Source organism: Mastigoproctus giganteus, chromosome 11 (assembly GCF_048544385.1).
Source record: "Mastigoproctus giganteus isolate SK-2022 chromosome 11, ASM4854438v1, whole genome shotgun sequence".
Classification (NCBI taxonomy): Eukaryota; Metazoa; Arthropoda; class Arachnida; order Uropygi; family Thelyphonidae; genus Mastigoproctus; species Mastigoproctus giganteus.
The window spans coordinates 64,456,477-64,480,935 of record NC_143585.1 but is presented as its reverse complement, the minus strand read 5'-3'; the positions used below and the strand labels follow the sequence as shown (position 1 = coordinate 64,480,935).

The following is a 24,459-nucleotide window of genomic DNA, read 5'->3' as shown; positions in this document are numbered from 1 at the left end:
GCTAATGGTTCTGTTGCATCTTCAGTTAAAGACAAAATCAACTTTCTAGCATCCTATTTTTCCTCTAACTCTTGTATTGATAATCTTGGTAAACCATCTTGTACCTTATCTAACACACTTCACTCAGTGCCTCCCATGGTTATCTTCTGCCAGATCTGATGTATTAGTTCTCTGGAGTCACATGTCATCTTTTACATTTGCCCAAAGATTTCTATATGACTGCCCAAAGTGTGACTTTATACTTAAATATAATTTGTCATATGAATAACCTGGTCATTTCTGAAGGTATCTGGGGAATACTTTCAGAAATGGTCTTAGATTAGTTATTAATTAAATTAAATAATAGGCAAATAAAGCCAAAATTGCAAGCCAATAGATAATTAATTTAGATTAGTTATTTATTGGCTTTTAATATCTTTAAAATTTTTATACATATTCCTTCCCCTTTACCTTTTTCTTTTACTTCTGTCTTTATTTATTTATTTGTTTCTTCACTCTTTTCCATGCCTTTTACATTCTGCCTTTTCTTTATTTTCTTAATAAACGTTATATTTGGCGACATGTTGATGGTTTTGTGTAAGCAGCCACTTATGTTTGCTGATATTTATTTCTTTATTGCTTCATTTTTATGTCTTCATAATTGGCTATTTTCATAGTATATATAAAAGCTGCTTTCTTTTGAACATATTGGCTTTAAAAATTAGACTAATTAGAATTTTATAAAAAAATTATTAAAGTACTCTTCCATCAAAAATTATACTGTCATTTTAGAATTAAAAAATGCAAATAAATTGAAATTATTGTTATAACTGCCCCAGGTATTAAATATTTTTGTTTCATTTATTAAAGCATTATTGTACAATTAAGTTTTCTACTTCTTCCTAAAAGAATTTATTTTTTAATTTACTCTGTACATGATATTAACTACTGCTAAGATTAAAAAAAGACTAAGATATAAAAATAACTTATTTACTTGTGCTAGTGTGTATGCGCGTGCGTGCTTTTAAGCAGAAATTTAGTTATTTTAAAAGTGTTTTGTTTTGAAAAATTCTATCCTCTTTTAGGGTCCCCTTCCTATCAAATGGATGGCAATAGAATCAATCTATGATAAAGTATTTACAATTAAAAGTGATGTGTAAGTAAAATTCAGGAAATGTTAATTTAATTGTATACAAAGAAAATATATTATTTAACATTATTATATGAATTTATATTATTATATTATAGTTGATCAACCATTTTTTTATATCTTATACTTCATCTACAAAAATAAAGTGCTGTTACACACATTTTGCAATTGGTTACTTTGTCCACCTCTGGTTAAATTAGTAATATTATCATCATTACCATTAGTAGGAGCAAATGATGCTAGAAAGAGCTTATACAACTCAGCCAAAAAAAAAAAAAACACCTTCTTGTTTCACCTATCTGTTCCCTCCAATAGTTTGTTTAATTCTTTCTCGAATATTTAAGCTATCAACTATCACAATAACAGATGGAAGCTTGTTCCTGCAACCAACTGCCCACTGGCTAAAGGCAAACTTGCACACATCTATTCTGCAACTCTCCTTCCTCAATTTGAATTTATGTCCCCTCATGTGCATGTCTGAGCAAAAGGAAGAATCTCATCAGCATTGGGCTTGCTCAATCCATTCAAGGCCTTAAACACCTCAGTTAGATCACCTCGTAGGTGCTTAGTCTCCAGACACTGTAATTTGCAGAACTGAAGGCTTTCTTGGTAAGAGCACCCCTTTGTTCCTCTCACAAATCTCATTGCCCCTCTCTGTACTCTTTCCAGCAGTTGTACATCCTTCCTAAAATGAGGCCTCCAGACCTGCATGCAGCACTCAAGATATGGCCCAAACATTGGCTTATGCAATGGAATAATCACCACTGCACGTTGCCTCCTCAACACGTTTCCAAGAACTGTGGTCTTGTGCTTTCTGTTGCCATTGTACACCAGCAAATTTCACAATTTCGTTGATCTACCTCATCTTTGGGCTTTTTCTTGGGTGTTTAGAGTCATGCAGTATCCATTCCAAAATTAATTTGGTCCATCCATCATCAGTTCTTGTAATGTGACCTTTCCATTTTAAGCACTTTGTTCTTTCAGTGATGTCACAGGCCTTGGTTTCTTGGCACATTCATGCACGTGTTGTTTGGCACTCCATACTTCTTTGTGTGATGCTCAGTCTTAGTCTTTGTTAAGCTTTGGCATTCAATGTCCATGTTTCACAACCATATGTTAGGACAGGGAGGATACATTGATTAAAAACTTTTCATTTTAGACAGAGTGGCAAGTTTTTCTTGAAGTCTGTCACAAAGGAGGATCAAAAGCTGACACAAGTAATTATAGACCTGTGAGTTTAACTTCTGTTCCAGGAAAATTAATGGAGGCACTAGTTAAAGAAGCACTGCAGGATCATTTAGACAAGACTTCAGCTATAGCTCGGACACAGCATGGTTTTGTTAAGGGGAAGTCTTGCCTGACCAATTTGATTGGATACTATGATGCAGTCACAGAGGAACTGGATGCAGGGAATAACTTTGATATTATATACTTGGATCTTAGAAAGGCTTTTGATACTGTTGCACATGGAAGACTGCTACACAAATTGGAGCAGTGTGGCATTGGAGGCAAATTGCTGCTGTGGATAAAGGGGTGGCTGAGGGGGAGAAGACAGAGAGTGGTAATCAATGGACACTGCTCGTCGTGGACTAATGTTATTAGTGGAGTCCCTCAGGGCTCAGTGTTGGGTCCATTATTGTTTTCTGTATTCATAAATGATATTGATGAGGGTATATCAAGCTTAATGTCGAAGTTTGCAGACGATACAAAGGTAGGCAGGGTTGTCAAGGACACTACTGACACTATGCTGCTGCAACAGGATCTGGAAAGGTTGAGCAGATGGGCTGAGAGGTGGCAAATGAAGTTTAACATTGACAAATGTAAAGTACTACACATGGGAAACAGCAACCCCAGAGCAACGTATCAACTCTGTGGTACTACACTGACAGTGGTAGAGAATGAAAGGGACCTGGGGGTGGTTGTGCAGGCAGATATGAAGTTCTCCGAACAGTGCAGACGGGCTGCAAAAGTAGCTCATGGTGTATTGTCAATGATATATAGGAATTTTTCTAGCAGGGATAAGGAGGTGATTATTCCCTTGTATAAGGCAATGGTCAGGCCACACCTAGAGTACTGTATACAGGTCTGGAGGCCTCATTTCAAGAAGGATGTAGAGCTGCTGGAACGAGTACAGAGAAGGGCAACAAGATTAGTGAATGGAACAAAGGGGTGCTCTTACGAAGAAAGGCTTAAGTTTTGCAAATTACAGTGTCTGGAGACCAGGCACCAGCGAGGTGATCTGATAGAGGTGTATAAAGCCTTGAATGGTTTGAGCATGCTCAATGCTGATGGGATTCTTCCTCTCGCTCAGAATAATCACCTGAGAGGGCATAAATTCAAATTGAGGAAAGACAGATGTAGGATAGACGTGCGGAAATTTGCCTTTAGCCAGCGGGTGGTTGGTTGGTTGGTGGAACAGACTTCCATCCCTTGTCGTGGAAGTTGATAGCCTAAATAAGTTTAAGGCTCAGCTGGACAGGTATTTTGAACAAACAGAGGGGTGAAGTGGAAGTGGTTTTTTTTTTTTTTTTTTTTGGCTGATGCTGTATAAGCTTGCTTTCTTGCATCAAATGCCTCTACTAATGCTAATGCCAAAGTCTATATTAAGCTTTTCAAATGCTTACCATCTCAACTTTGTGTCATTCAATTTCCATCATGATGTTTCCATCTGTTGAAATTTCTTGTTCATGGTAAACATACTTTTCCACTTCTAGTTCTTGTCCACCAGCCATAATTTTCTTTTTTCTGGTAAATTTGTTGAACATAACCTGTGTTTTCTTGATATTCATCTTGGAACAGAACTTCCTACTTTCACACTGCCATTCTTCATGGTTTTGCTGCAATTCTTCCAGATCATTCCCGCAAAGAGAATGATATCATCTGCAAATCACTTATGATTTCTCCATTTATATTGAGTTATTTATTATTCCAATTTAGTTTGCCAAAAATCTCTTCTAAACAGGCAGAAAATAGTTTTGGGGAGATTGTGTCTCCTTGTTGGATGCCTTTTTCTATGTTGATTTGAACTTTATTGTTGTTGATCCATATTGATGCAGTCACCTTTTCATATATTGATTGGAGAATATTGATGTAAGCTCTTCTGTATACACCATTGTTGATTAGGATGTTGATTATTATTTGTTTTGTACCGAGTCAAATGCTTTTTCATAGTCGATGAAGGAAATTGTTGATATATTTTGGCAAAAATGTTACAAAGTTATTTTGCCACATTTTGTTTCAGAAAATTTGAAAGTTATATTTTGATCAAGCTTCAGAACTGCAACATACAACTAAACACAACAATTTTATTTAAATTTTATGTCCCCTCTTTTTTTTTGTTTGTTGTTGGCACATCGGCTTCTGTGGCCATAATTCATCTCCCAAAGTTTTTGCAGTTTTACTCTGATCCAAGCCCAAGGCGGGATTCAAACCCACGACCTTATGTCTCCTCATTGTGTGCTGCCTGAGCAAGGGAAGAATGTTATTAGCATTTAGCTTACTCAATCCATTCAAAGCCTTAAATATCTCAACTCCTCTCAGGAAAATCTTGTATTTGAGCAGTGTGAGGACAGTAAGAACCACTATTTCTTCTTCAATCTGTGTCCTTATTTGCAAATAGCCCTACCCAAGTGCACTTGCATCATGTTAACGTAATAACAACCATTAATGGTTAAATTTTTTGGAACAAAATGTAAAATTATTCCTTTAGCATCAAAAAATAGAATCAGCATTAACTTTTTGGCATTCAGTTGGCCACTTCTTTGCTGATCCTTTGCCGTAACTTCATCATTGTTAAAACATTACCACCACTTAAATACCACTAATTTTTTTTGGCCGATAATTGTTGTGCTATTTAGGCAGTTTTCAAGTCTTCTTAAGTCATCTCACGTGTCTCTTGATCAGTTCCTGAAACAGAAAAATCTATCACAATTCTTTGTCAAACAAATATATTCAAAAATATTTTAACAAAACAAGATGTGATGAAGATAGCACAAATATCAACTAAGGAAAGATATCACACTGCACAGTTATCAAATTGATGATAACAATAGCAAAAAGAAGAGTGTCAGTCCAAATATTTTTTAGCCTGCCCTGGTAAACTGAGAAATGGCTGTACTCATTCTGTCAGAGAAATTTCCATTTTGTTGTATTTATTTCAATCAGATTCTTCACATTGCAGCAAGTTTAGTAAATAACTGATTTAAAAAAGCATTTATAATGACGTTGAGAGACAGACAGAACCTATATTCATCAAGCTTTAGCTTAATGTACAATAGCTTGTTAAGTGAATTATTGCTGCAGTCTTGTCTAGATGATCCTGCAATGCTTCTTTAACCAGTGACTCCATTACTTTCCCTGGAACAGAAGTCAAACTAACAGGTCTGTAATTACTCATGTCACCCTTTGATCCCCCTTTGTGAATTGGAGATACATTTGCACATCTCCAGTCCATGGGGACTTCCCCCGAGTCCAAGGATGCTCTCATAATTATGGCTAATGGTTTTCTTACTTCCATTTCCACCTCCTTTAATATAACTGGATAGATCCCGTCTACCTCAGGTGCATTTGTTATGTTTAACTTCAACAATTTCTCCTCTACTTTGCTCACAGTTATTACAAAATCATTTAACTCCCTGTTAGAATTTGATAAACATCTAGCCCTCTCCTTCTTGAATAACTCCTCATGTGTGAATGTAGATGCAAAATACTCATTTAGTTTGGCAGCTATCTGAGAATGATCATCTACAGTCAAACCATTGATTTTAAGTGGACCAGTCTGATTCATTCCCTTCCTTTTAGAGTTTATATAAATAAATAAAGTTTTCTTTGCATCCTTTGCCAAAGATTTTTCATAATCTGCCTTCGCTGCCTAACCTCCTTTGCGACTTGATTACAGACTAGCTTGTATCTACCATAGGCTTCTGTGTCACCTGATGCAGAAGAATATGTCTCAGAAGTTTCTGTTTCTGAGAAATTTAATCATATATTAAAAAATCATGTAAAATAGTGAAACATTTTTACATTCAAATTTGTCATAAAATTACGATTGTGAAAAACAGGCTTTAAACAGTACAAAACATATGTATCAACACAATTACTAATACAACAAATAATACTATTAGCAATGCTAATGCTAATAGTATTATTCTATTACACAAAACATACCAATTACCCAGTTGTGAATAACTGATGGCATCAAGAGTACATATAAGCAATGTCTTTGTCTTTTAATTGAATTTCAGGTTCCGTGATGACTGTCACATTGTTTACAGAAAGCATTTGTTAAACTGTTATGGGAGACTACAAAGCTCTTTTCTTTTGCTGAGTTAACTGATATGACTTTAATTTGTGATCAGGGTCATAAGAATTTTGTAACTGCTGTCCACATTTATGATGAAAACGTTTCGACTTGATGAGTACCAAAGTTTGAAACATTCTATGTACAGCAAGCAGTACATAGAAAACTTAGAGAAAAAGGGATCAGAAACCATTATGAGTAAATACTGGTAGAGGGCTACTTCAATGAACTGCAAATATTTTATGCTGTACAAGTATATCCTACTACAAGTAGTGGTAGATATACTGTTTGACCACACTTGGAATATTGCATTCAAGTATGGAGACTGCACCTAAAAAAAAAAAAGATATTGGGCTTCTTGAAAGGGTCCAAAGACTGGTAACTCACCTGGTGAGATTACCAAAAGGGTGTTCATATTTGAGGAAAGGCTTTGAATATGTGGGTTGCACAGAATGGAACTAGGCACCATTAAGTGCCTAGTTCCATTTAAGGAGACTTGATTGAGGTGTTTAAGGCTCTGAGAGGCAAAAGTAAAATGAATGAGGAAGACATTTTCATGATTATAAATGATTCTATTACTAGAGGCCATAAATTCAAGTTACAGGGGAGAGGGTTTATTTATTTAATTTAATTTTATTATTATTATTATTATTTTACTCTTTTTTTTTTTTTTTGGCTTTTACAGCATAAGCCTTAAGCTTCCTTCCACCCTATGTACTTCCTTTGTACCTTAACCGCCAACTTTTAAACTACCTAGAAACCTTCCATCTGATCAATGATCGCCAGTATGGATTCTGTCAGTGTCGATCCACTGGTGATATTCTGGCTTATGTTACTCATTAATGGAAAAGTTCGGTGAAACACAAGCAGTTCCTCTTGACATCTCAAAGGCCTTCGATCGTGTTTGGCATAAAGGTCTTCTAAACAAGCTTCCATCTTATGGTCTGCCAACTGTTTTTTGTAATTGCTTATCCAGTTTTCTCTCTGATCGCTCACTGGTGATGGTAGATGGCTCTCTGTCTTCTAACTTCTCCACTAATGCTGGTGTTCCCCAAGGTTCAGTTCTTTCCTCCACTCTTTTCCTCTTGTATATTAATGACCTTCTTCCATTGACTGGAAATTTTATCCATAGTTTAGCCGATGATAGCACATTGCATTCCACTTTCCATTTTGAGAAACCTTGTCCTGCTCAATCAGCTTCAACTTCTCGAAAATCTGCTACCAATTCCTTAAATGCCGATCTCCAGGTAATTCTCCAGTGGGACAAAGACAACTTAGGTGATTTCAATTCTTCTAAAACTCAGTCTTGTCTTATATCTCGCAAAAAGAATTCTTCTGCTCCTATGCTTATCTTTGGTGACACTCCGATTTCTAGGCAAAATGATATATCTCTTTTGGGGATTGCCCTGACTTCTAATCTCTCTTGGCACAAGCACATTACAAATATTGCTTCCTCTGCATCTAAAAAACTTGGTTTTCTCTTTCGCTCTCGGCATTACTTTTCTTCCAAACAGCTGTTCACTCTGTATAAATCGCAAATCCACCCTACCATGGAATATTGTTCCCACATCTGGGGCAGTGTCCCCAAAACCTCTCTCAGGCTTCTAGATTCCATTCAGAAGAGGGCAGTTAGGTTAATTAATGACTCTCCACTTTCTGTCCCATAGACGTACAATTTCTGCTGCATGCCTTTTCTATAGATACGTATTTCCTGAAAATTAGTCTACAGAAGTTTAAGTCTAATGTCAACAAATATCTTATTTCATCTTCTCATCCTCCAACCCAAGCACGGTACTAAGTACTATAGGTTCTAATACCTCTCGTGTTTGGGGTTTTCATAAAAGGAAAAAAAAAAAATGTGGCTATTACTTATACTAATATTAAATACCAGAAAGTTGTCATGTCACTAAATGTTTCGCTTATGTACATATGGAACATTACATGAACAACAGTTATATCCATTTTATGATACATCTGTACAATAATTATTGCCATAAGATTGAATAAACACAAACTTTTGCTGTGGCTCATTTTGTAATGTAAACATGATCCTCAATTTCTTATCCATGTTCTGGGCTCAGATAAATTATATTTTATAAGAAATGGAATCCTAAACTCTCAAAACACTCATACTTGGAACAACAAAAACCAACATACGCTTGTAAATACTTATTATCAATATACCGTTTCCTTTAATGTTTGATGTAATGTTCTTCGGGACAGTTTTACTACTCCTTAATTTTTAACAGCAAGGCTTTCAGCAATGGCATACTTACATTTCCTGCAAAATAATTTGTGGGAACATTTCTTGGTATTTTTAAAAGTGTTTTTAAAATTTTCTTCTCATCGGTGACTAAGGTCATATTGGTATTATTATGTTTATTTCCATTCAGAAATAAACATAATAATACCAACATGGGTTTTGAGTAATTTATTATCTTCAAACAACACAGTTTACTTATTTATCACCCTTGTGGGTAGCATGGTTGGTAGAATCAGCATCCTCCCCACACCGGGTGGAAAAGACCTAGGTTCAAATCTCGTCAATGATGGGAGGAATTTTTATGAGTCTTTCACAATGTGGCTGAGTTTATTCGGTCTCAGGCATGGTATTTTCTCCTAGAAACTCGGGTTTTCATCCAGTAATCAGAAAATCAACCTCAGAACACGTGCAATTTACAGACAATATACATGGAGCAGCTTGGCCTTAGTCCCTTAGTTGCTAATGCTCCTTAAAAAAAAAACCAAAACAAAAAAAACAGCTTGGCCTTAGTCACCGACGCTCCTAAAATCCAGCAAACAACCTATGCATCATGCCACTTGAGGAATACCTTAGTATGTCATCATTCACCATTTTGAGAGAGCCTACTATGTAACGTGCAGAATATTAATTGGAAAGAGTAGTCTGAAGTATATGATGAGTTGCAGTTCGTGTGAGTCACCTTTCACCATATGTGTCTTTAATGTACACAGAGTGGACAGAAATCATGGGAGACCTACCTGGTAATGGGTAGGCCCACCTCTCGCCTGGATAAGGGCAGTCACACGGCAAGGCATTGAGCCCACTAGTTCACGAAAGGTATTCCACAGGTATTTCCATCTGTGCTTGCTGCACTGCTGTCCATAATTCTGTCACATTCTTGGGTGGAGGATCCAAAGCTCGAACGGACCTTTCTACAGGATCCAAAAGATGCTCCACAGGGTTTGAGTCCGGTGAATGGGGAGGCCGTTCCATGGTGGTAAAATCTGTGGAATGCTTTTCGAGTCATGTTCTAGTCACCGTGGCTCTGTGGTGAGGTGCATTGTCCTGCTGGAAGAGTCCATTGCCCTGTGGGTGCACAATGACCATGAAGGGATGCAGATGGTCTGCAAGGATGGACACGTAACCTGGACCATTCAGAGATGTGTCTAGACGTACCAGAGGTCCCAATGTGTGCCAGTTGACCACAAGCCTCAGACCATTACCAACTGTCCACCTGCCTGAACAGTTCCTTGTTGACATGATGGGTGCATAGCTTCGTACGGTTTCTGCCAGATACACATCCTCCTGTCCACTTGAAATAACTGGAAATGGGACATTGGATCGGAGACCCATCTCCGATCATCCAATGTTCTTTCACCTAGTTGAGGTGTAGAGTCCTGTGTTGTGATGTTAGCAATGGGACTCTGGTCGGTCAGCAGCTCCCATAACCTATTGCAGCTAATAATCTCCTGATGGTCTTGGTGGAGATGTTTCTGGCACATCTCTCATTGAAGTCAGTGGTGATTTGTGCCACTGTTGTTCTCCGGTTGGCTGAAATAATGCGAGACAGACGTCGACAGCCACTTTCATCCACCATCTTTCTCTGCCCACAGTGCTGCGGGCATAGTGAGATGTTATTCTGGAAATGGTGTATTCCCGATACACACTTGATATTGTCAAATGGGGATAGTGCAATTTCTGTACCACCTCCGCGATAGAGTGACTAATGCATTGGGCACCCACTATCATCCCTCCTTCAAAGTCAGTTAACTCACTTTGATTACTTCTACAAGGCTGGGATACACTTAAATAGAAAAGGTGCAAGAATATTTGCTGATGCTATCGAGGACGTTAGGTGAGTTGGAAACTGCTAGCTTGGGGAGGGGGGATACACAGACTAATAGATTAACAGTAGCCACAGGCAGAGGTGGAAATGATTCTTGCACTGCTTCTGTTGGAAGGAGCAGCAGCCTAGAGAGCAAGTTGTTGGGGACTTCAAAAGCTGCTGGGAGTTATAATGGAACAAGTAAATACATGGGGTGTGTTAAAGTAACTAAGAGTAAGAACAAGTGCATGTATACTTGCATGTACATTAATGCTACAAGTATATTAAATAGAATTGATGAATTTGAAGTGCTGATCAAGACATCAAAGGTGGATATCGCTGGAATATCAGAGACGTGGTGTCACGCAGATATAAGGAATGTAGAATTAGAATTTGGGGAGTACAATGTGTACAGAAAGGATAGGAAGGGAGGAGGGGTTAGGCTGTTAGTTAAGAAACACATAAAATCTAAGGAAGTGCATCCAGTTGACATAGATAGACAGTGCAATGTTGAGTCAGTTTGATGTGACATAAGCACTGGGAAAGCAAAAATGAGGTTGGGAGTTTGTTACGCCTAATGACTCTGATGAGTACAATGAACAGTTATACAGAGAAATAGAATGGGACTTGTGGATTGGTCACTTGCACACTAGCAAAGCTTTTGTGGATTTATGGGATGATTGTTTTCTACAGCAGCAGCATGTTAGAGAGACAATCAGAGGGAGTAACACTCTTGATCTGATTATCAGCAGTGATTATCATGCATTAAGAATTTACAGTATTTGAAGATTAAATGCGCAAGGCATAATGTGATATGGGTTTAAATGAACTATATAATAACCCATAAATGTAACTACATATGTAGTGTAAAGGTGCAATACCTGGTATCTCGTAAAGGCAGCCACAATATGAGATAAAATTAAACGATGCCTTTACACTATGTATGTAGTTAAATTTATGGTTAAACTATGCTGTACTTACACTGTTATTATATAGTTAATTTAAACCCATATCACATTATGCCTTGCACATTTAATCTTCAAATACTGCATCACTCTGTACACCATTTGGCATACTCTCATATATCATGCATCTTGTTTTTCAGGCTTCTGCTCATTCTAATAGAAGCAGTGCAAGAATCTCTTTCACCTCTGCCAGTGGCTACTGTCAATCTATTGGTCTTTGTCTCCCCCCAAGCTAGCAGTTTTCCGACCCACCTAACACTGCCTCGATAGCATCAGCAAATATTCTTGCACCCTTTCTATTTAAGTCTATCCCATCCCTGTAGAAGCAATCTCTCCTGTTAACAAATACAGTCCAGGCTGAAAAAAATTCTACCCCTTGAGCCTTGCACAATCTTTCCAGGGCCGAATTGATCGAAAATGATATACAGGAATTTTTCCAGCAGGGATAAGGAGGTGATTATTCCCTTGTATAAGGCAATGGTCAGGCCACACCTAGAGTACTGTATACAGGTCTGGAGGCCTCATTTCAAGAAGGATGTAGAGCTGCTGGAACGAGTACAGAGAAGGGCAACAAGATTAGTGAATGGAACAAAGGGGTGCTCTTACGAAGAAAGGCTTAAATTTTGCAAATTACAGTGTCTGGAAACTAGGCACCAGCGAGGTGATCTGATAGAGGTGTATAAAGCTTTGAATAGTTTGAGCATGCTCAATGCTGATGGGATTCTTCCTCTAGCTCAGAATAATCACCTGAGAGGGCATAAATTCAAATTGAGGAAAGACAGATGTAGGATAGACGTGCGGAAATTTGCCTTTAGCCAGCGGGTGGTTGGTTGGTGGAACAGACTTCCATCCCTTGTAGTGGAGGTTGATAGCCTAAATAAGTTTAAGGCTCAGCTGGACAGGTATTTTGAATGAACAGAGGGGTGAAGTGGAAGTGGGGTTTTTTTTTTTTTTTTTTTTGGCTGATGCTGCATAAGCTTGCTTTCTTGCATCAAATGCCTCTGCTAATGCTAATTGTAAAATGACTTCGGAACTGTGATGGCATGGGTGCAATATCAGGGTACCTGCCCACCCACCGATGATGAAGCTAACAACTAGCTTCGAAATAACCACCATCTGGGTGGTGGTGTCCACTGAGAATAAATAACATTAGTGGCTAAGGTAAAGAAAGCCAGCACGAGAATGACGAGAAATGTATGATAACTTACGCAGAAAATTAGTTTCCTGATACAGCACTCTAGCGCTGCTCACTCGGTAAACAGACGGTAGGTGTTATCAGTCTGGAGCAAAGTCGAGAACGATATATTGATTGACAAGTAGGCATGGCACTCTAGCGCTGATTGGTGCACGAGCACAACACACGATAACATCGGTTTAGTATTACTTTAGTAGCACTAGTGGTAACTTGCCCTAATCGCACATGCCCTAACCTTTTTTCAGAATTATTTCGTAATGGTGAAAAAAGGAGGTCAGGTTACCTCGACTTGAATCTCATGGGAGCGTGAAACCCTCCCGAAGTGAAGGGGGTAACCTAACCTTTTTTTTTCTTTAGAATCACAGTCATAAAAAAATAAATTTTTTTATGATTGTATTTTTATTTTCTTGTTCAATAATATGCCCTATAGCTTGTCTGTCGCGCCCACCACCAATCATTTCATCGTTTGCCACGCCTACCTGTCAATCAATATATCCTTCTCGATTTCTGCTCCAGACCGATAACACCTACTATCTGTTTACCGAGCAAGCAGCACTAGAGTGCCGTGTCAGGAAACTAATTTTCCGTGAAGTTATCCGATGTTTCTTGTCATTTTCGTGCTGGCTTTCTTTACCATAGCCCAAATTCTAAATGGGAAGCATTCAAGGAAGTAATTTTGGAAGCTACTAGGCTTTTTGTTCCAACTAAGAAATACTGTTCTTGGTTTAGGCCCAAATGGATGTCAGATGAACTAATGAGACTCGTGGTAGAGAAGAAAAATGCGTGGGATGCATATAAATTATCAGGCAACACAGAAGCCTATGGTAGATACAAGCTAGTCTGTAATCAAGTCACAAAGGAGGTTAGATAAGTGAAGGCAGATTATGAGAAATCTTTGACAAAGGATGCAAAGAAAAACAGAAATGACTTCTTTACTTATATAAATTCTAAAAGGAAGGGATGAATCAGATTGGTCGACTTGATATCAGTGGTTTGACTGCAGATGATCATTCTCAGATAGTTTCCAAACTAAATGAGTATTTTGCATCTACATTTACACATGAAGTGTTATTCAAGGAGGAGAAGGCCAGATGTGTTTCAAACTCTAACAGAGAGTTAAATGATTTTCTAATAACTGAGAGCAAAGCGGAGGAGAAATTGTTGAAATTAAACATAAGAAAGGCACCTGGGTTAGATGGGATCTATCCAGTTATATTAAGGGAGGTGGTAAAGGAAGTAAGCAAACCCTTAGCCATAATTATGAGAGCATCCTTGGATTCAGGAGAAGTCCCCATGGACTGGAAATATGCAAATGTATCTCCAATTCACAAAGGGTGATCAAAGGGTGACAGGAGTAATTACAGACCTGTTAGTTTGACTTCTGTTCCAGGGAAAATAATGGAGTCACTGGTTAAAGTAGTTGAAGGAACATCTAGACAAGACAGCAGTAATAATTCAGACACACCATGGGTTTATTAAGAGGAAGCCTTGTCTCACCAATTTGATTGGATACTATGACGTTGTCACAAAGGATTGGATGCAAAAAATAATTTTGATATCATATACTTGGATTTCAGGAGAGCTTTGGATACTACTGTACAAATTGGATCAGTATGGCATTAAGGGCAAGTTGCTACAATGAATAAAAGGATGGTGGTCGAGTGGGAGAAGATTGTTGTTTTCTATATTGTTGTTTTCTATATTTATCAACGATATTGATGAAGGTATATCAAGTTTGCTGCTGCAACAGGATCTGGAAAAGTTGGGCAGATGGGCTGAGAAGTGTCACCTGAAGTTTAACATTGATAAATGCAAAGTACTGCATATGGGTAGCAGTAACCCCACAGAAATGTTCCAACTGGGTGGTGTTACACTTAGGATAGTGGAGAATGAAAGAGACCTCGGGGTAATTGTGCAGTCAGATAATATGAAGTTTTCTGAACAGTGTAGACAGGCTACCAGAGTAGGTCATGGGGTCTTGTCAATGATATACAGGAATTTTATGAGCAGGGATAAGGAGGTGATTATCCCCTTCCATAAGGTGATGGTCAGGCTTCACTTTGTGTACTGCATACAGGTCTGGAAGCCTCATTTTAGGAAGGATGTAGAGTTGCTATAATGATTACAGAGAAGGGCAACAAGACTGGTGTGGGGGGAGGGTTTGCTCTTACAAAGAAAAGCTTAAGTTCTGCAAATTGCAGTGTCTGGAGACTAGGCACCTGCGAAGCAATCTGATTGAGGTGTATAAGGGGCCTTGAATGGATTGAGCAAGCTCAATGTTGATGGGATTCTTCTTCTTGTTCAGATTACCAACCTGAGGGGGCATAAACTGAAATTAAGGAAAGACAGTTGTCGAATATATGTGTGGAAATTTTCCTTTAGCCAGTAGGTAGTTGATTGCCGGGACAAATGTCTATCTGTCGTTGTGGAAGTTGATAAGTTAAATTAATTCAAATCAGAACTAGACAAACATTTGGAATAAATGGTTGGGTGAAATGGGAAGGTTTTTTTTTTTTTTGGCTGATGCTGTATAAGCTTGCTTTCTTGCATCATATGCCTGTACTAATGCTAATGTTAACTCACAGCATTTATCCATACTGACATTGAATCGCTGTCTATGTGAATACAGTGTACCTATATACCTGCCAAGTGGTGGGTTTGTCCTCTAGTGAGAGGGGGTGACAGTGTCGTATTGCCCAAGAACCAGGTATCCCATGAATTCTCTTCTTTTTGTGTATATGGTATTTGTTTTGTTGTTCTGTTGTAAATTTATGAGCTTATTTGCATGTGTGTGTATATGAAAAAACTTATTATAACTTTCTGTTTTTTTTTTTTAATGCAAATTGGAACTTGTTCAATGCTGTTGAACTTGTCTAGAATTTAAGTGTGATTCCAGATCTGTAATGTATAATTACAGATTTATTTTTCCTCAAAATGAAACTTAAAAATGTGTACTACCTGTATATATATTTTTTGAACATTCAGTAGATAGTTTTCAGTATAGAGTATTGAGAAAATAGTACACAGTTGCTTGGTCACTCCATTAATTTGTACTTTATTAAAAAAAAAAAAAAAACTATGGTCAACACTTTTTTTTTTTTTTTTGCATATTGATGAATTTACTTTTTTAAAGATACTTTTGCACTCATCACAAGTCCCTTTTCAAACACTAACGGTACCATCTACAGTCCAGCCTACCATCATTTCTTTATTCCATGTGCTCTGGTATCCTTTCTCCATAGTCTCAGTATCTTAGTGCCAGAACTATGGAGGAAAACTCTTCACTTCAATGATATTGATGAAAGCTGTATACTTGCATGTATACAGCTTTCATCAATATCCTAGATTCTGTGAAAAGTATTCCAGGCAGCTATGCAGAAAACGAGCCCCATGCTTATGTTTAAACCTAGTCTTTTGAAACTAAGCATGTTGTTGTTGACAATGTTCTCATAGTCCTTTGACTTATAAATGCCTAAAAAGTTTTTTTGCAACACACTTGAATGCTAACTAAGCTTTCACTTCTTTTGTGAAATTATCACCTTGTAGCAGTTCGCTAATTTATCCTAATCTCTAATCTTGCCAAAAACACTATTATGGAGTTAGCTTCACTTATCTTAGGAAATTTTGAAATAATGAACCAAAAGCAGCCTCCTCCTTTATCTGTTGCCTTAACAAAGTGTTTCATAAGTTCCAAGCAGAAGCACTTTGTTTGGAGAGACAAGTAGATCATAGATGACATTTTTTCTTCCAGGTGTGAGATTAATACTCTTAGCCATGTCTTTCTAATCCAATAATCAGCTTTTGCCCTACTGTTCTATTCACATGGAAAGCAAAGGAATTTTGTGTAATCCAACTATTGTTCAAAACAGTATGGTTAAAATCACTGCCACAAACTATCCATGATCACAATATTTTATCTTTTCTAATAAGAATTTCAGAGACCATATGTTTCCTTTAAGTGTACCAAATAGGCAGCTTAAATTGAGCATAACATGTTGTCATTGTGTAACAGAACTTCTTTTAAGCTTATCATCTGGCTATCAATGAAGAATCTCCATTTTGAGGGCTTATAACTTCATCGCTGTTCCTTGAACTATTATGTCAGCATAGAACATAAGAGGTCCATCCTTGGAGTAGAAGAGAATGTATTATTTTTCTTTATATCTAACAGATGAGGTGCCAGGTTCTAATAGATTCTTTTCAACCAACCTGGATCTTAAGAGTGCTGAATTTAGTAGGTCCATGCTTCATCCCTTCATCCAGATCATGTTTCATACTAGATCATTCTTCAGTAGATCTGTGTTTCATAGGAAATCAATTCACTTGTGTAAACTGATGTATCTACTTGTGGCCTCAAATTCACTGGTACTTTCAGTTTCACTATGCTTACATGGGAGGGACAATCAGAATATGAATTATGAGAAAATTGTAGAGAAGGGTAGTTGGAATTGATGCAATACTAGTGAAAATACTTGAAGTGATAGGAAGACAGGGATAAGAGAACTAATAAAAGTAGGTAAATGGATATGTGAGAAGGAGGAAGAGCCAGAAGTTTCAGGTTCTAAAGAACCTTTAGAGCCTGACACCAATTTATAGGTTTATAATAAAATGATTTACCATTATTGCTGATGGTTACTTCAGTTAATGACACTGATAGAAGTTAAGAGATTAGATGATATGTAGTTTATTAGGAAAAATTTTATATGTAGTTTATTAGGAAAAATTTTATATGTAGTTTATTAGGAAAAATTTTATATGTAGTTTATTAGGAAAAATTTTATATGTAGTTGGTCCTTTGGAGTTCTACTGTGGGAACTGTTTACACTCGGTGGCAACCCTTATCCAGGGATAGATATTGATGAAGAGTTTTATAGGAAATTGAAGAATGGATATAGGATGGAGAAACCAGAGTATTCTCCTGATGATATGTAAGTTGAATTGTTTTATTGTGTGTGTGTGTGTGTGTGTTATTTTATAAGTTACTGTCAATTATCTGTTCACAAATTATTGAACTTAGAGAATAGGTAGACAGTAGTACTTATACTAGTAATTTCTACCCATAAATATGAGCTTTCACTGAAATGATAACGTCTTTATATATACCAAGGAGTTTTTTTCTCTTATGGAATGAACTGCACTTTTTCAGTTTCTCAGCATTGCATTACTTTTTAATAAACAGTACTTCCCAAAAGTGAAATATTTCGATAGTTATCTAAAAAGTTGTTTACTGCCTATCATCTGTTTTGGCAAGATGACCCCCCATCTTGTTATAGGACTGACAGACACCAGTTTTAAACTTGGCAAAACAGCTGAAATAGGAATTCTCAAACTGTGGGTCATGATCCCTGTTGAAGATCATAAACAACTTGAGGGTATTGCAGATTTTTTTAAAAATTTTTCCTCAGGTTTTAAATGTGATTATTTTTTGTTTCTTTACAATGCAATGACTTTATTTTATAAATTTGTAAGGTGCTGTCATTATTTTATTTGATATATAGGTTAAAATTTAATTAAAACTGAGTGGCATGTTTTATTTTATTTCCAAACTCTAAGCCAAATGACATCATTAATTTTATTTGTGGGAAAGTCACACAAATTCATTCATTATTTTAGAGGGTTTGCAACAGAGATTCATTTATTATTTTAAAGTGGTTGCAACAGATATTCATTTATCATTTTAGAGGGGTCACAACAAAGATTCATTTATCATTTTATAGGGTTGTGATAGCACTAAGTTTGAGAAACCCTGAGTTAAGAAAACTTACCATCTGTATATGCCAGTGGCATAAATACTGGAGTGCAGACAATGATGTTAACTACATCAGCGAGCCAAGCATACTAGAGGCACACACTCAGTTTATTAAAAGAATTATCAATCAATAAACAATTTTTTTTTTTTAAATAAATATTTCATTTTGCTCATGTGGCACAAAAAATTTACAATATAAAATTGTTACCGAGAGGAAGGAAAATTAATTGAAAAGTAAGGGAACAACAGTAGTTGAATAGTGGTTCAAAATGGGCATATTAAATTTACACTCACTATAGACATTATAATTTCTTGCACATAATTGATTAAAAATAAATCAGAATTCATCAAAGTCACTAATATTCAGATTTCGCTTTAAGCATTTAACTTGTTATGACAGTAGTTAAAGAAGCTAATACCAGATACACGCATGGTAAAAAGTACAGCTACTTATGTAGAGGCTCGGTTATCAAATATTATTTTTAGATAGAAATTTGTCACTACCCACTTGCAGTGTTTCTTAATTTCTTTCAGCTCTTACATTATTCCCTTATTTCTGCTTTTGGTCCATCATAAACTATATCTAAAAAGAATGCAATATTGCTGTCAATTCTTAATAAAAATTCCATTTTTCATAAATTCTGTAGTTGGATTGATGATGGTGAAAATTTAAATGCTCTGTAGTCACCATTTTTAGATTGATGGGAAAAAAATGTGGCGAATAAACACAAGGTTGAGGATACAGAAAGCAATCAAAAATGTAATTTCAAAACAAATTTATACTGTACTTGTTGGGTTTTTAAACAAGTTAAAATTATTTTATTAAGAAAGACAAGCATATTTGGTCACCATAGACTACCAAAAAATATATATTTCAAAAAAAAATTTCCAAAAAATCTTTTGGGAAATATGTTTCTATAAAAATAGTGCAACGCTGAACAGCTTGTTAAAGAGGCAAATTTGGTTCTGGATGGAAGAAATAATTTTGTATAGAAAGACTTTTGCATTTTAAATACAAACTCTCAAAATTCTAAAAGGTAATACTATTTTGCCTATGGCATGACAGAAAAGTACTTGTCATAATTTTGAAAACACCAAAGTTAACTTCTGGCACCTTTACTTGAACTTCTGTTGAAGGTCAAGAAGAAATTTATAAACACATAGCTGAAATTTATAATTTTACACGTCTAACCTTATATACCACATGGCATGCATTGAGAAATTCATAAAGTTCATATGCTGCTGCTGTTTTCCCTCAGAAAGTTGTTACTAGAAACTTTCTGCCATATAGTAAGGGACCAGTAAGTTCCTGAAATAGGCTATAATAATATTTCATCTTCTAAATGAATAGCAGACTAATCTTTTTTGTGGTGCCATTTCTTTGAAAATCGTGCAATACTAAGGAAACATGATTAAGGCAAAGTTTGTTCTGCTGCGAGCAAAATCACAATATTATTTAACTGTTCTTTCAAACTTAAATAATTTAAAAATTATCAATTTCTGTGTTGTCTTTGTCTTTTTTACCCTAGTTTTGGTTTATTTTGCAAATAATACTTTAACTGCATAAAATCAATTGACCATATAGTACTGTAAGGTGAGATTTGACTGAAATATATTTTGTCCTATTTGCAGGAACCACCTTTTTGGTAGTGAGGGAATTCTTTTTTTACTGCATAATTTTAGTGAGTTCTAAGAAAGATGTCTCCTTTTCAGGATAACTGTTAAATTTGTCATTACAACAGATCACACAATTGGAGATGTTATACACAGTGCAGCAATTGGAAAATGAGACTGATGTTATGAGATGAGTGCTGGTGCTACTAGAAGTAAATGTGAAATGAAAGAGTGATTGTTCCTCGAGCACTGCAGTCAAGGTCAGCAGAAATTTCAGAATGTAATGTGAGCTGAACTGTTCATCTCTCCTGTATCCGTGTTGTGGAGGGACGGAAGAAAGAGCAAACATAGAGTTTTGTGTTCAACTGGGCAAAAGTGCCACGGAAGTGTTTCAAATGATGAAGCAAGTGTATAGAGAGAATTGTCTGTCTCATGCGTCTGTGTGTGTGTCAAGTGTCATAAACATTTTGCCCATGGAAGAGAATCACTCGAAGACAATGAACATTGTCTTCCAGTTCAGACAAAAAACGGTTTGAATGCCAGAGTAGAGTTAAACGGTGCAGGAAATCATTACCAATGACCGATGCGCAATGTTCTAAATGATTTCAGAAGATCTGTGCATTAATAAGGGAACCATTCAATATAATAACCCAGGATTTGAAGAAAACAAAAACTCTGTGCATGGTTTGTTCCACATTCATTAAGGGATGGTTAGCGACAGTCTCAAGTTGAACACTGCAGAGAGCTCGTTCAGCTGCTGAAAGCAAACCCAGCTTCCTGAATTTGATCATTACAGGTGACTAGCCATGATGTTTTCAGTATGACCCCCACAACGAAGTGACAAAGTGTGGAGTAGAAGTCAGCAAACTCTCCCAAAGCCAGAAAAGTACGACAAGAAAGGTCAAAAATCAAAACCATGCTCACTACTTTCTATAATAACAAAGGAATTGTGCACAAAGACCAATTGGTTACTGTGGCCTAGACATTTTGAAATGTTTGTTTCAGAGAATCCATCATGTGTAGCCTCAGTATGAAGAAAACTGCAGTTGGTTCCTCTTGCATGACAATGCACCAAGCCACAAGACACTTGTTCTTTGGGAATTTTGGCTAGCAAAAAAAGTCTGCATACTGTGGCACCCACTATATTCACCAGATGTAGCCTCTTTTTTTTGTTCAAGAAACACAAGGCACCACTGAAAGTCTGCTATTTTCACGATGTTGACACTGTTCAAGGAGCTGTGATGAGAACATTAAACAGTATACGTCATTGCCTTCCACCAGTTATTCCAGTAACTTCATGATCATTGCATGCAGTAGTAGTAGTAGAGGCAAATTATGCAAGATGCAAGCTTATATAGCATCAGCCAAAAAAAAAAAAAAGAAAAAACACTACACATTTCTCCCATCCATACCTTCCAAGAATTAGTCTAGTTCTTCCTTGAATTTATTCAAACCACCCACTTCCACATTTTTTTTTCCCCCCAACAACATTTCATTTGAGTGAGCTTCCATCTCAGTTGCCACCCGGATTTTCATCCATATGCAACCAATTCTCATTTAGTATATCAGTCTCAACCTTAGTTGTAAAAACCAATATATAAAGACCAAATGGTCAACTCAAATCAAACAAACAAAATAACATTAATCGACCATTCAGCCTTGTGGTGGGGATGGGCAATCACACCTCTCACCACAAGTTACCGTCCCCACCACGAGGAGGTAGGTCACTACTACCATCCGGGCATCGCCCGGCAGCGACTATAAGCCAGCTTAGCAAATCTTAAAAAAGAACAAAAGAATTCATAATTATCAAAAATATACATCAAATTAACTTCAGTGAGAGCCAGTGTCCCAAAGTCCAACCTCGCTCTTAAATCCTCATATAGAGGACAATATAGCAAGATATGAAGGCCAGTCTCAGTCTCTCCACACTCACAGAACTCCGTAAGGGTCAACCCCAAACGAAACAACCTTGACCTCAAGCCATGCCCTGTAACGACGGCAGCAGCTGCAAACCCAAATTGGAGCCAGGAGCGTCGCTCCCTACTCACTATATGGACCAAGGGCATAAAGGTATACAAATGACGACCTTTCTCAGAGTTTGTCCATTGGAATTGCCATATGGTACTCAACTCATCATTGATTCGCCCCCGTTCTGCTGTTATATCAGGGAAACCAGCCAACCGCCCCACCGGGCACGACTGGACGCCAAAAATCACTCTGGTAATCCCCCGCTTAAGGGCATACCGTAAAGCAAACTGTGCCACAACCAACTCCGCAGGCATCTTCCCTGCAAGGACGCACAAGGCATCTGTAGAAACAGTTCTGCAAGCCCTGGTTATACCTAAGAGAGCAAACCTCTGTGCCGAAGACAAGATTCTACGAACATGAGAATGTTCTATATACCCTCCCCAAGCCCCAGCAGCGTAAGTCAGAATCGGAATAAAGATGTTATCATAAAGTAAGTGGAGGGCACCACCCTTTATACCCCATTCAACACGCGTAACTCGCTGGAGCTTGGCATATAATCGTTTCACCTTATCTCGGACAAAGGCAGCATGAGCTACCATAGAAAGTCGCTCTCCCAGGACAACACCCAGGTACCTGGTCTTATTAACCACTCTAAGCGAGAAATCACCAGAACGACACAAAGGAGGTCGAGTTCCACTGAGGCGTCCCCTCAGAAGCACTGCTACAGACTTCTCTGCAGAGACCCCAACAACAGATGGAATTCTGTTCCAGCAATCAACCATTCGCTGGCTGAAGGCAAACTTCCATACATCTATCCTGCAACCATTCCTATCATTAGCCGCCCAGCCAACCTTTGTATCATCTGCAAACTTGGACATTAAGCATGATATGCTTTCATCAGTATCATTGATGAATAGAGAAAACAAGAGTAGGCCAAACACAACCTTGTGCTGGACTAATAATATTAGTCATAGAAGAACAATATCTATTAATTACCACTCAACCATCCCTTTATTCATAGCAACAACTTTCCCTTAATGCCACACTGCTCCAATTTGTACAGCAGTCTTTTATTTGCAATAGTATCAAAAGCTTTCCTGAAATTCAAGTGTATCATATCAAAATTATTTTTTTCATGCATTTAATTTTGACCACATCGTAGTAAATCAAATTGGTCAGACAAGATTTCTGCTTAACAAACCTATGCTATGCTGTGTCTGAAATATAATTGCAGCCTTTAGATCTATATGTTTAAGAGTATTTCTTAGTTGGTCTGAAAAGCATATTGTCTTCTGTGATTAATTCCTTTAATTCTTCCCATTTAGAATTTCTGATTGTAAGATCATCAGTTGGTCTCACTGTATAGAATTTAAAAGCTGTCTGAGACCACTGTAGTCACCTTTATAAAAACAAAAACCTTCCCTTTACCCTTGATGGTAGTCAGATCTTTTTTAAGTAAATCCCAAATCAATACACTGTAATCACTGCTTTCTAGTGGTTCTTTTATCTGCAGATTCGTAATGTATGAATAATCATTGCTGATAATCACATCAAGAGCATTACTCCCTCTTGTTGCTACTTTAATATGCTGCTGTAGAAAACAGTCATCCAATAAATCCACAAAAGTGTTGCTAGTTTGTGGGTGACCAACCCACAAGTTCCAGTCAATATCTGAAAAATTAAAATTGTCCATTATAAGACATTCTGATTTACTGGCCCACTCTACTTCTCTGTACAGATAATTGTTGTTGATTATCAGAGTCATTATCCCTATAACACACTCCTACTCATTTTTGTTTTCCCAGTGCTATGTCACCTGAAACTGACTCAACCTTGCACTGGCTACTGACCTCAAATGGATGTACTGCCTTAGATTTTGTGCTTCTTAATTAAGAGCATAACACCCTCACTCCTATTATGTCTGTCTATCTACCTACCTACTAACCCAGCCTACCTCTCCATGGCAAAGAATGGTACCTAGGGGTTGGTGGTGTCCATAGGCACTTAGGCTAAGTGGCCGGATGAACAACATACCAACACTAACCCTTCACAAACACATGCTAACTCACACTATCTGGCCTTTACAGAGTACTATATGTCTCAAAGTACCAATCGCAGGGTTGGGGGGAAACCGCCGCTGCTGCTTCTGCTGCTGCTATCAAACTACTGTACATTGCCCTTTCTGTATACGTTGTACTTCCCATATTTAAATTCTGCATCCCGTATATCTGAGTGGTACCATGTCCTTGATATTTCAACAATTGTCTGCATTTGATGACTTGACCAGCACTTCAAATTCATTAAATTTATTTACTATGCACCTTGCATCGGTGTACATGCACGTGTTCTTACTCTTAGTTACCCTAACACAGACCATGTATTTACTTGTTTCATGATGACTTCTAGCAGTCATTGAAATCCCCAGCATCTTGCTTTCAAGGACTCTGCTCATTCCAATAGAATCAGTGTA

At 37.3% G+C, this 24,459-nt stretch overlaps 1 protein-coding gene across 2 annotated transcripts in view; it reads left to right on the top strand.

Moving 5' to 3' along the window:
- Positions 1 to 24,459, top strand: part of LOC150078070 (vascular endothelial growth factor receptor 1-like) — a 341,587-nt gene that overhangs the window by 307,364 nt on the left and 9,764 nt on the right. For both annotated transcript variants that reach the window (XM_090385266.1, XM_090385267.1), the window contains 2 exons: positions 1,065 to 1,135; positions 17,443 to 17,583. In XM_090385266.1, the coding sequence (XP_090241392.1) occupies positions 1,065 to 1,135; positions 17,443 to 17,583 (212 nt within the window). The remainder of the gene's footprint in view (positions 1 to 1,064; positions 1,136 to 17,442; positions 17,584 to 24,459) is intronic.